Below are 12,084 nucleotides of genomic sequence, written 5' to 3'. Positions count from 1 at the left end.
GCCACCAGACTTCCCTCCGGTTCTGTTCCTGGAACCGACCCTGGCAGCAGATCAAAGGTAGCCTTGCTCCCACCGCCTTATCTCACGGACCGCATGATTTGGGACTGGCTGGGTTGTCCGTAAGCTGGAGACTGGGAGGGATGGAACACCTGGGTGGCTCCTCTCCGGGCCCCTCCTCCTGACCTCGCCCCAAATCGGTCTCGGAGCTGAGTTCCGCCCTCTCCCTCACCCGAACTCCGCAGGGAGCTCCGCCCTGCAGTTACCCCAGGCCTGGACCCCGCCCCCTGAAGGTTAAGAGTCACCTTCGAGCTGGGCGCCGGGAGCATACTGTAGCAGGCTGGGGGGCTGGAGGGGTTGCCATGGCTACAGCTCCGGTGACTCGGACCCTGGCTGGAAAGGCAGCGGCCGCAGGAGTAAGAATAGGGACAGGGTCAAGTGCGCGGCTTTGGGCTCTGGGGGTTGCCCGCAGATTCAGCAGTAGTGCCAGGCGCCGGGGATCTGGGGGTGTCAGCCCCGGTCGCCGCCTCAGTACTGCCCGAGTCCGGACCCAGCTGCCTCGAGAGGAGGCCGAACGAGGTCCCGAAGAGGCGGCCGTTGACAAGGGGCCTCCTCCGGGAGTGGGACCACCCGCAACCTCTACGCTCCCGGGTCCAGCCGCCGCTCCGGCACCGCAGCCACCCGCCGTGGCCCCCGCGCCACCTTCCAGCCGCTCGCTGGTCCAGCGGGACATCCAGGCGTTCCTGACCGAATGTGGGGCCAGCCCCGGGGAGGCGAGGCACTGGCTTACCCAGTTCCAGACCACCTATAACTCGACGGACAAACCTTTTGCCATCATCGAGGTGAGGGGCGTCCTGGGAAGAAATCGACACTGACATATTTCGATTTCGGGTTTGGTATACCACGACCGGAAGCCTGCCATTATCACTAGTTGGGACTGCCAGGGCCAAAACTAATGCGACTCCTTATCTTGGAGAGGCCCCTAACAGGCCACCTGGTGACAGAAATGGGGCCTTCGTACAATCAACTTTAGTCCTACAGATGGGCAGGGTGAGGGCAAGGTTGAAAAGGGACTATCCCTGCTGCTGATAGGCCCATCCTGACTGTTAGGGTAAGTGGGTGGGATGCTTCCCAGATTAGAGTAAGAGCAGAACTAAGCCAGGAAAGTGGAAACTGGGCAACAAGTAGGTGCTACAGGACACCATGTGAGAAAGAGATGAGTGGAGTAGAAAAGAAGCTGGAAAGAAAAGGTTGGATTCAGAAGTACTGGCAGTTGAGGAAGGAAAAACAGGACAAAACAATATTCTGCCTGTTTCTGGCCCACCCCCAACAACCAGTGCTCCACCTACCCTGCCCTATGTAAACCCTGGGGTCCAAGGCCACTTCTAAACAGGGGGAGGGGAATGTGGCAGGCAAACAAGCATAAGATGGTGAGATGGGGAGAAGGAAGGGCGGAGCCACAGTCCAGGAATGAAGAAGTGCAGACTAATCAGAGCCCCTGAAGGCTGGGCCTGTGTTTGGGAGGAAGAAAAGGAAAGGATCCTGAAAGATGCTAGAACTTCCAGCCGTTTTAGGGCCATAATGAAGGCCCCACCATGGCTTATACAAGGGAATGGGGAATGGTTAGAGCTCAGAGAAGAGAAACTGTGAGGATTGGGACCAGGACAAATGGGCAGGATAGCAATGGATATTGGACACCTTGGCAGATAGTGGTAGAATATGGGAGACATAGAGGTATGAGGACCTTGGTATAGACTTTTGGAGGGGATGGAGGACATTGACATTACACAGTGAAAGGCTTAAATGTCAAGGATAGTAAAAACATTGGGTCACATGATATGGACACTTAGTAACAGGTGTGATGTGGCCCAGGATGACTGGGTTGTACCCAATGCTCTCATCACCTCCTCCTCTGAAGGTGGATGAAGCTGTGTTCAAGTGCAAAGAGGCAGTCCTAAGTCTGGCCTTTGCCCTGGCCTTCTTGCAACGGATGGATATGAAGCCCCTTGTGGTTCTTGGACTCCCGGCACCCACTGCACCTTCTGGCTGCCTTTCCTTCTGGGAGGCCAAAGGCCAAATGGCTCAGAGCTGTAAGATCCTTGTGGATTCTCTACGACACAATGCAGCCACAGCTGTGCCCTTTTTTGGAGGTGGGTCTGTGCTGAGTGCTGCTGAACCTGCCCCCCATGCCACGTAAGTAACCTTTTATTTCCACATCCACAGTGCCCTAGGTACACGCAAGCTTCATATTACCTACTAACTACTACTCTATCAATTAAGCCTATGGCTGTATGTAGCACCCACTCTCTTGAGTTCCATGGATGACTCAAATCTACCCCCTAAACCTACCAGTACTATTTCCTAGCTCTTCTTTACAAGCCTATACCAGGTTAATTGTACCCTCTCTTCCTAAATCCATCTATTTCCAAACCTGCCACCACCCCACACACCAGAGTAAGTTGGTACTTTACCCATTTATCCCTCCTGCTCCCTGAGTTATGGAACCCCAGACAGCTGAGCCCCTACTGCAACTTTTACCTGCAGCTATGGTGGTATTGTCTCTGTGGAGACAGACCTGCTAAAATGGTGCCTGGAGTCGGACAGCATCCCCATCCTGTGTCCTATTGGCGAGACAGGTGCCCGACGCTCTGTGCTACTCAATTCTTTGGAGGTCACTGCTGCTCTGGCCAAGGCTCTGCTGCCCACCAAGATCATCTTTCTCAATACCTTTGGGGGTCTCCGAGATGCTGATCAAAAGGTAGGTCATATCCATCTTGCCACTCAAACATTCTCCTCTTTATCCGATTCCAACCCCAAGAACTTGAGTTTTGATGCCTGTCTCAGTCTCACCCAAGTAAACACATAAATTTGATTATCCTTTGTCGACCCCTTTTATTTGCCTCCTTTCACCTTGCACTTGTTCCCTCTCTTAGAGGGGTCAGTTTGACCTGTTAAAAATCAGACCAGCCTCTGAATTTTTTTTTTAAAGTTTAATCACTGCTTTTTGTTTTTATCCTAATCATTTCCTTTAACATTCCTTATTCTACCCCCATCCAACCCTTCCATTTAACAAAGAAAGATAACATGCAAAGTCAACAACTGACAGGGTAACCATGTCTGATAAAGGGAAATGGTTTGTCCAAAACCACAAAGACTCCAAGTCTCTCCCAAGTTGGATAAGATTCTTACATTAATCTGTGTATAGTTCTGGCTTTCCTTTCTCCATTGTGCCATTTCATGTGACCAGCCCTTGAATTTGGGGGTTTACCATGGAAAAGGGACTCAATAAGATGGCAAGAAAATCAATGGCAGGATCATTATGGGAAATTCCTGAGAAAGGTTTGGGCTCAGAGCAAAGGGTTGGTGATAGTCATTGCTCCCTCCTGTCCTTAGGTTCTGAGTAATGTAAACCTGCCAGCTGACCTGGACCTAGTGACAAATGCCCAGTGGGTGAGCAGCAAGGAGAAGCAGCAAATTCGGCTCATCGTAGATGTGCTGGGCCGACTATCCCATGATGCCTCAGCTGTTATAACATCTGCCAATACCTTGCTTACAGAACTCTTCAGCAACAAGGGTAAGCCTGGTCAGTGGGGAGAGAGAACAACTTTGGGTGTAACACTTGCAAGGTGCCAGTGGGCATCTAAGATTGGCAACTAAGATGTGTAGCAACACACCAGGCAGGCTCATTGCAATATCTCTTTGGTCACTAAGGAGTAGATAAGCCTAGGGAAGGGGGGCAGTTCTGGGATTATTGGGAGAAGGGGGAAGAGAGAAATAATGGAATCTCACTTAACTTTCCATGGCAGGGCAGGGGTGGTGGAGGGGAGTGGGCAGTTTAGTTATCCTGTTATTTCCCTGTTCTAGGATCAGGGACCCTCTTTAAGAATGCTGAGCGGATGCTTCGAGTAGATAGCCTAGAGAAGCTGGATCAGAAGCGACTGGTAGACCTTGTAAATGCAAGTTTTGGCAAGAAGCTTCGGGACGACTATTTGGCCTCTCTTCGACCACGGCTGTTCTCCATTTACTATTCTGAAGGGTGAGCCAAGGCAGTGCTGGTCTAGGAGCAATGCCTATGCCAAAGGTGCATCTGTCACTCTTAGAGGTGTCAGAGAGGGGCTGAGGCAAGAGAGAGGACAAATTTGCCCAACTGTTGTAAAGAGTAAAGGAAACCCTAGGAAATATTGACAAGCCTCACAGGTCTCTGAGCCAGTACAGGGAGCTGATTATGAGGTTGGGGGTGGTAAAAGTAGAAACCCTGACCTTGCCTCACTCACATTGGTTCCAGGTACAATGCTGCAGCCATCCTAACTACTGAACCTGTGCTGGGAGGCACCCCATATCTGGACAAGTTTGTGGTAAACTCTAGCCGGCAAGGCCAGGGCTCAGGCCAGATGCTATGGGAGTGCATGCGACAGGATCTGCATCGACTTTTCTGGAGATCCCGTGTCACCAATCCCATCAACCCCTGGTAGGCATTGTCTGAATTTCAACTCTTAAATGAAAAACACTAGATAATCATTTGGTCCAGATGCATTATTTGATCAATAAGAACCCCAAAAACTTAAGCCCAAGGTAACAAATCAAGTTAGTAACCAATCAGGAACTAAAATCAAAGATTTTTACCTGTGGGCCCAATGTACTTATGATTGTGTCATACGTGATATGAGTAAAGCCTAGGCTAGTGTGCCCAGAACATTCCCTCCAAGTCCAGCTTCAAGCAGCAAATGCTATAGCCAGAGAAATGGCAAGTCTATCACCTTGGCTCTGTGACCTGGACTTCTTTCATCACTTCCAAGAACCCCAATATCATTTGTGTGCCAAATGAGATACCTCAGGACTCAGGGGTTCTCCAAAAATCATAGCAGTTACCTATTCCCTTTCTTTGTCTGATGGTGAGGAACAATGCATTCATAGACTTATCTACCTGTGGCTTGGCTGCTATATCCATTCTCTTCCTATTCACTAAGCAACAGCTCTATTCAGGCTTGTTACCTCTAGGAAACATAACAAAGAATTAGCCAGAAAAAGAGGGCAGCATAAACTTCTCAGACTGTCCAGGAATCTTTCCCCAAGCTAGGGCAATTGGGAGTGCTGGGACTGGGACTATCCATGCACTGACAGACCCATCCATTGCTCCTTTCCCACTCCAGGTACTTCAAGAACTGCGATGGCAGCTTCTCCAACAAACAGTGGATCTTCTTCTGGTTTGGCCTGTCTGACATCCGGGACTCCTATGAGCTTGTTAACCATGCCAAAGGACTACCTGACTCCTTCTGCAAACCTGCCTCTGACCCAGGCAGCTGATAGGAACCATCAATACTTTGGTGCCCCCAGCCCAACTGAATGCACAGCCAAGAACCATGCTGAGGCAGTATCCCAGGGAAGTTTGGAGGAAGGCCTGGGCTTGCTAGCTGAGAAACTTGCATGGAAGAGGAGATGGGAAGGCCTTGAGGCCCTTGGACTCTGGGAAGGGGAGGGAACCAGGGTAGTAGCACAAACAGAAGGACTAGCTCAGCTGAATGGAGTAGGGGTACCTGGTACCTTCTGTCCAAAAGTCTGCTACCTATTCCAAAGCAACCAGTAACTATTTCTTCATCTTCCCTGGGAACCTCAATCCTATCAGGGCTTCTACTACGGCCCAACTGGGTGAAATACATGGTCACCTGCATGTTCGATTTAAGGTGTCCTGTCCCCAGATATTACCCTCGCCTCTCATTACTCTTCATATTCACTTTTAAGATTAGTTTTTTCAGGTCTTAGGTTTTATTTAAATGTTGACCCTTTTCAGCTTTCAGAATGGGAAGGGGGGACGGAAGGTAAATTAACAATGAGGGACAGCAAAGTCCTGAGAACAAAGACAAAAGAGGGAGAAAAATGACAAAGTGAAAGCATTTTCAAAGCCAGACTCTGATGATCAATCTGCTGATCAAAACTTTGCCCTTCACTGATTCCACTCCTACCTTTGATAAGAATACAGGAGGAAAAAAGATGTTGTGGGGGGAGGGGGGAAGGAAAGCAGAAGTAATCCCCTGTCTAGTTCCCGATGACCTTCAAACCATGGAATAGTCACTGTCCATCCAAATCAGGCCAGTAGCAGCCTCAGCCTCTGTCCTAAATTCTACTCTCTCTCTACAGCCCAAGATCTCCATACCCCTCCCTATGGCCACCCAATAAAATCTTCCTAATCCAAAGTGAAAAGATGGCAAAACAGGCCTCTAGAAAGGACCTTCACTCCTCTCCTGTAAAGCCAATAAGCACAAGAAAATAACATATATGAGCTGCCAAGGTAACATGAACAGCTGATATCAGTTGGAAAAGAAAGGAAGAGGCAGGTGCATGCACATTTTGATTTTAAAAGCTCAGGTGAGATGACAGGCTCAATTTTGGGTTTGGTGGAATGGGACTATTTGCCAACATCTATAGGTAAGGCCAAAGCAGGAGCAGGTCCCATGCTTCAATTAGTAGACAGTGGGGAGCAAAGGGTTATGAGTCCATTCCAACCCCTGTCATCCTTTCCTGCACATTTCAACAGAAATAAGCCCCTCTTTGATTACACAAGAAATCAGGTATTCACATATTTTTTCATAAATGACTAAAAAAAAAAAAAAAAAAAAAAAAAAAAAAAAAAAGGTTAGGAAATGTGTGATGGGAAATCAATTTGATTTGTAACAGGAAAAAACAAAATGACACATAAGAATTCCCAAACTGAAGAACAAAAATAGAATCAAAAGTTGTAAGCTGGGACATTTGAGAGTGAAATGTCCAAAACAGAGGGTAAAGTATAAGGCAAGAGAAGATATCATCTAGGGTAAAAAAAACCAACTCATATCAAAGGCACTTACAGGGAAACTAGAAAACCAAATCCAGAGGTGTATATAGTGTTTATTTCTGAAAGTGTGAAATGTGCTGATTGAGAAGCAAGGAAAAGGAGAAGGAATGAGGTACTCTTGTCCCCAGAATGCCCACCGCAAAACCTGGAGCAAAGATGTGGCAGAACCTGGAGAAGCTTTCAATCAAAGTGGGGACAGTGGGTTGGACAACAGCCATGCTCTGAATCACCTTACCATGAGTCCCAGTCCAGAAGGAATATTAAACAGATTGGTGAAGGGGACTGATGGGAACAAACTATGTTTCTGTCCTCCCGTAATCCAGAAAACTAGTTAAATTGGGCTGGGTCAGTCCCCTTGGCTATTTCTGAGTCTGGTCCATGCTGCTTCTCACACACACATAGCATTACGCTTTCATCAAGAATTTAACTGTACTAGTTACAAGTTGTACAAGAAGAAATATATACATTTGGTCCTTGTCTTCCTCTGTATCTTTGCTTCTCTCCTGGTCTGCTGCTGTCCATCCAGCTTCTTCCTCTACCTGTCCCAATTCCCACCAAAACCACAATCCTCCCCTGATCTTCCCAAAGGTGGTTCTCCTAAAATAAATACTCCCTAAGTCAGAGAAGTCCTGGAGAAGTTCAGCACCCACATCCCATCCCAGATGCAAGGGCTTCTTCTTAAAGTGCATTTCCTAATAGAATAGGGTAAAGACCCTTTTCCTGCCAATCATTACAAAAGAGGTTTTTGGGTTGGTTTTTTTTTTTTTTTTAAGCATAAATAGCCTGTGGAAGAAAATCCCCTGCACCCCTCCCCCCAAAAAAACTTCCCTTCTCACCCCATCATCCCTAACGGGTGCCATTCAGCCATCAGTAGCCAGGATCACTGCAGCCCCAAAGATGCCCACATTCTCGCCAATAAGCTTCATCTGATTCCAGAACTCAACTCGCCGAGTGTTGTGCCAATAGATGATGTTTCCATCAATGAGGAGGATGATAAGAGGTAGCAGCACAGCCAGGATCTGAGCAGCCAGGGCCACATAGTAGCCAGAGAGGAAGGCCAGTGCCAGGATACCATAAAGGATGAAGAGCAGCTGGAGTGTGAGTTCCCCTCCTGGAATGTGGTTCAGATATGCCAGCCGGTCTTCTTTGCTGTGTTGGAGGGAGTAAGCCTAGGGCGAGGGCAGGGGGAGGTCAGTGGTACCTGGGACACAGTATTACTCCTAACTGGAATATATTCCCTTCTATGTCAACTAAATTCAATTGTTTAATTAAATGATCACCCCTTTAGAGACTCACTAATTCACCCAGCTCAAGCTTTCCAGTAGCTGTCTTTATTCTTAAATTGTGCTGACTCCTTCAGCTACCATCTCACACCCCTCACCGCTATCCTTGCTCCCACTGATAAACTTCTAACAAGAGTATTTTATACCCAATGCCATCAATTCCTCAGCTCCCACTTCATTCTACAATTTTTTGTGTACTAGCCATCCCCATTTCAAACTCTTTTAATCCTATTCCCTCCCTTTCTCACCCCCTCCCCCCAAACTCTGATGAATCTAGCTGACCTTTCTGCATACTCAATCCCTCTCTCCTCCACTCACTCCTGCTCTTCTGGGGAAAGTCTTCTCTCTTCTAACAAACTTCACTCAGATACTCCCTTCAACAGCTAACTCTTGTCTCTCCTTTTCATCAACAAATCTCGAAAAAGGCTGGTTTACACTTTCACTTCCCCATAGCCCACTCAACTCCTTGCAATTGGGATTCTTTCTTCCCTGCTCTTTCCAACACTGTTTGCTTAGGATCAGTAACAATCTTCTAATTACCAAATTAGATAGTATCTAAGTCTTCATCCTTCTTAATGTCTCTAAAACACAACTTTATTAACAATCACCCTTAATGGGGACTCTGAATTGCTGGGTTTTCTCCCGAGTGCTTATGCACAAAACTGGATCACTATTAATACCCTTCTAGACCACAATCCTCCTGTCAAAAAAAGCATTTAATAAGCACTAATTAGATAGCAGATATTGAGCTATTGATTCAGACACTTAACAGCTACCTTTACCTTCAGAGTCCATCTCCTTCGATCCATCTTATTTTTACAAGTAATTGGGGAAAAAATAAAATACATGTAAATAACAAAAGTTTGGAAAATCACAGAAATATCTCAGAAAGGGGGCTTTTACAGGCATGGGAATGGATAGCCAAAAACCTGCTTAGCTGAGTATGAAAAAATGTGTTCTGTGAAGGATAGGATGAATCTTATTGCCAGACTGGCCACCTTCTGCAAGGCCACAGAGGCGTTCCTGCAAGTCAGAGGAAGCAACAATCTGATCACTGGTGAAATTAGATGTCCCTGAAGCACTCCTCTTTGTATTTGTGCCTTCTCACCAAATCAAGCTATACATTCTACAAAAATGGGAACTATATGTCATATAAAATTTGATTCCAGCCAAGAAAAACAGCGAAGTGAATGGAGAAACAGGAAAACAGTATCAAGTCTTGCTTTTGATACCAAGCAGCTATCCCTGTGTCCCAGACATTCACTAAATGACAAGTGAGCTGTGATCTGCCTGGGCAGATGGAATCTCCACACCAAGAATTCCTGATGCTGGTGAAATCCCGGGTCTGGACTCCTCCCATAGCTATTTCAGCATACCTGGATGGCTCTAATACCTGTCACACCTGCCTTCATGTTTATTGTTCCCAATACACATAGGCTGCCCTCATACTGAGCCCAGGCTCAGCCCAGGGCTCCTGCCCTCAGTGACGCTTTTCCTGACCCACCTACTCAAAGCTTCTTTATAAGCCTTTTTCATTCTTCCCGTTATCTGTGCTACCTCCTACCTAGGCCATGAGGTCCAGGACGCTAAGGCCTTGTTTCTTTGCTCTATTCAGAGTGGAAGGACACTCCACAGATCAGTCCTTAATAATATTTATTACCTCTCTGAGCTGGAGAGTTCAGCTTTTCTGAGTATAGGGTGCGGGACTGTGAAGCTGACTCACTTTCCTTTGGCAGTAACTGCCCCAGAGCATGGGCTCGGGCTCTGGTCAGTCAGTCCGTGGGTGGCCCTTGCACTCAATCTAAGTTCTCCAGAGTCCGACCTGAGCGCGAGCCGGAAGGAAGCCGCAGCGCGCTGGCCCAGGCTTCTCAGGCGGGACTGGGACCTTTCCCGGGTCAGCGCTGATAGCTAAATGGAGCCAGTCTGATGGCAGGAACAAGGCGCCCAGCAAGTCGGCTCTCCCCAGTCACCGGGAGCGGTTACTAAGGCCAAGCTGCTGGGAGAGCAGCCGTGGCTTTGGGGGCCCCTTTCTTCCCCTTCCGCTCCCCGGGCCGAGCTGGGCGGCGGTGGGGGATCCTGGCGCCCCCTCTCTAAGGACTCGGTATGGACGGAAAGGCCCGCCCCGAACCTGCAGGCCCCCACCTACCACACAGATGAGGTAGATGCCCAGGAACACTTGGCCCGTGGACTGCAGAGAACGGCTCCGAGGTTTCTGCCGGTAGAGTTCGCCGGCACCGCTAGCCAGCACCAGGAAGCCACCAATGATGGCGATGGTTCTGGAATACATGCGAACCTGGAAAGGAGGAGACCCTCTCAGAGACGGCTCCCATCCGGAGAAGACCCCAGAGCAAAGCTCCAAAGCCCCCCCCCAAGCCCTCCTCCCTCCCAGTGACACCACTAAGGGTCCCGCGGCATTCCCCGGGCTGGCGCTGGCCGCTGAGGACCCGCCTGAGGGCAGCACTCACCTTCAGCCAGTCTCCATAGTGCACATAGCCTCCCACATAGGCGGCGTAGGTGCTGACCGCCAGCTGGAGGGCGGCTCCCAGCGCAAACCAGCGGCGTTTCACCCCGAAGGACATGAAGCTAGCGCACAGCACAGCGGCCCCCATGTCAAAGTACAGGTAGGGCACCGGGATGTCGGGCTTCCTGAAGGACAAGCAGAGCGGCCGGATGGGCCCCGTGGCACGCCCGGCAGCGCGTGTGCGCCGAGGTCCTCCCCAGCACCGCCGCGCCTCATAGGAGCCAGGCGCTACAGGTGTGCCCGCGGCGAGGCGCTGCCCCGCGGCTCCGCCCCGTCTCCATCCTCCCTCCACCTCCCACCCCACCAAACCAGTTCCCAAACGTGCGGTGCCCCCAAGGTCCGTCCGCAAGGGTTTAAGAGCGCCTCCGGGCGTCCGCGCCGTGCTAAGCGGGGGCGCGGGGAATGCAAAGGTTCCCCGCCTTAAGCGCAAGATCCCAGAACTGCTTGCTCCCGTGCGGAAAGGCCTCTATGGCCACTCCCCCCCTCGGGACACCCAATATGGACTCAATCCCGAGCAAGAGCGCCTCTCCCAGTTAGAAAGCAGCACACTCCCTAGGGCACTTGCTGCGGTCCCACGCACTATCCCATAGTAGCCCTAGTAGGAGTTTCCTCTCGGTATTCAGCGGGGTGCCCGTCCGCCTCCTCCCGGGCCGTCCCGCTCCTTCCCACCCTCGCCCCACCCCCTACTTCCCTGCACCGCCCCATCTCCCTCCGCCCGCCTACGGTGGCCGAGCCGGCTCGCTCACCGGCGCGCGTCGGCCCGCTCGGCGTACAGCATAAGCTGGCAGAAGCAGCCCCAGAATGGACACCGCGTCAGCAGCACCGACCCGAACTGCATAAGTAGCTGCAGCAGCCGCCGCCGCCGGCCCGGACCTGCCGCCATCTTGGGGAAGGACAGACGGCACTCGGGCTCGACCTCGGCCTCGCTCCGGAGCGCGCAGCGAGGGCGGGAGGGAAAGGGTGACGGGGGAACGCGAACGGAGGCTTCCGGGGCCGCCGGCTTCTCTCTTCCGACCGGAAACTGAGCCCAGTCCCGACCTACACCGGGCAACACGTGGTTCCGGCTGGCGAGGGGAGGTGCGTCTGGGACGTCCGTCGGCGGAGACAAAGCGCAGCTCGGCTTCTTCCCACGTTGCTAGTTTTCCGTGTTTGGTTTGAGCAGCTGTAGACTGCTTATTTTAAATCCAGATTCGAGAATGCAAATATATTCAGCATTGCACATTGGAAGGAGGGAGGTCTCGCCCTTCTCTGAGCCTCAAGTTTCCCCATCTGTAAAATTAGGAGTTTGGGAGAAGAGGACCTTTTGGTCCTTTCAGGTCAAACTACCAAGATTCTGGGTTCAAATTTCCTTCTCTTCCAGCACTTTTGAAAATTTAGTAAGCATATAGAGGTGGGCAAATCAATTCTCCTCTCAAGTCCTTGCCTAATGAACTCGACCTCCAAGGTCCCTCCCA

General features: G+C 50.3%; 2 protein-coding genes across 2 annotated transcripts; one reads left to right on the top strand and one right to left on the bottom strand.

The window, feature by feature from the left end:
* The first annotated feature begins 264 nt into the window (after nucleotides 1-264).
* NAGS (N-acetylglutamate synthase) lies at nucleotides 265-5,672 on the top strand. Its single transcript, XM_074261150.1, has 7 exons — nucleotides 265-839; nucleotides 1,916-2,190; nucleotides 2,542-2,755; nucleotides 3,391-3,571; nucleotides 3,862-4,033; nucleotides 4,283-4,465; nucleotides 5,148-5,672. The coding sequence occupies exons 1-7, from the start codon at nucleotides 360-362 to the stop codon at nucleotides 5,299-5,301; spliced, it is 1,659 nt and encodes a 552-aa protein (XP_074117251.1). The 5' UTR covers nucleotides 265-359; the 3' UTR covers nucleotides 5,302-5,672.
* Nucleotides 3,439-11,680, bottom strand: TMEM101 (transmembrane protein 101). The gene is made up of 5 exons (XM_074261160.1): nucleotides 11,377-11,680; nucleotides 10,575-10,755; nucleotides 10,256-10,402; nucleotides 7,663-7,995; nucleotides 3,439-3,577 (listed from the first exon to the last, which is right to left on the bottom strand). The coding sequence occupies exons 1-4, from the start codon at nucleotides 11,511-11,513 to the stop codon at nucleotides 7,687-7,689; spliced, it is 774 nt and encodes a 257-aa protein (XP_074117261.1). The 5' UTR covers nucleotides 11,514-11,680; the 3' UTR covers nucleotides 3,439-3,577; nucleotides 7,663-7,686.
* Nucleotides 11,681-12,084: the final 404 nt, after the last annotated feature.

Source organism: Sminthopsis crassicaudata, chromosome 4 (genome assembly GCF_048593235.1).
Source record: "Sminthopsis crassicaudata isolate SCR6 chromosome 4, ASM4859323v1, whole genome shotgun sequence".
NCBI lineage: Eukaryota > Metazoa > Chordata > Mammalia > Dasyuromorphia > Dasyuridae > Sminthopsis > Sminthopsis crassicaudata.
Note: the sequence above shows the minus strand (reverse complement) of the source record. Positions and strands in the feature narration are given on the sequence as shown.

Coding starts and splice junctions, on each gene's coding strand:
- NAGS (XM_074261150.1), top strand. CDS start 360: ATGGCTACAGCTCCGGTGACTCGGACCCTGGCTGGAAAGGCAGCGGCC. Junction 3,572..3,861: donor AGAACTCTTCAGCAACAAGG/GTAAGCCTGGTC, acceptor TCCCTGTTCTAG/GATCAGGGACCCTCTTTAAG. Junction 4,466..5,147: donor ACCAATCCCATCAACCCCTG/GTAGGCATTGTC, acceptor TTCCCACTCCAG/GTACTTCAAGAACTGCGATG.
- TMEM101 (XM_074261160.1), bottom strand. CDS start 11,513: ATGGCGGCAGGTCCGGGCCGGCGGCGGCGGCTGCTGCAGCTACTTATG. Junction 10,756..11,376: donor GAGCGGGCCGACGCGCGCCG/GTGAGCGAGCCG, acceptor CTTGTCCTTCAG/GAAGCCCGACATCCCGGTGC. Junction 10,403..10,574: donor ACTATGGAGACTGGCTGAAG/GTGAGTGCTGCC, acceptor CCTCCTTTCCAG/GTTCGCATGTATTCCAGAAC.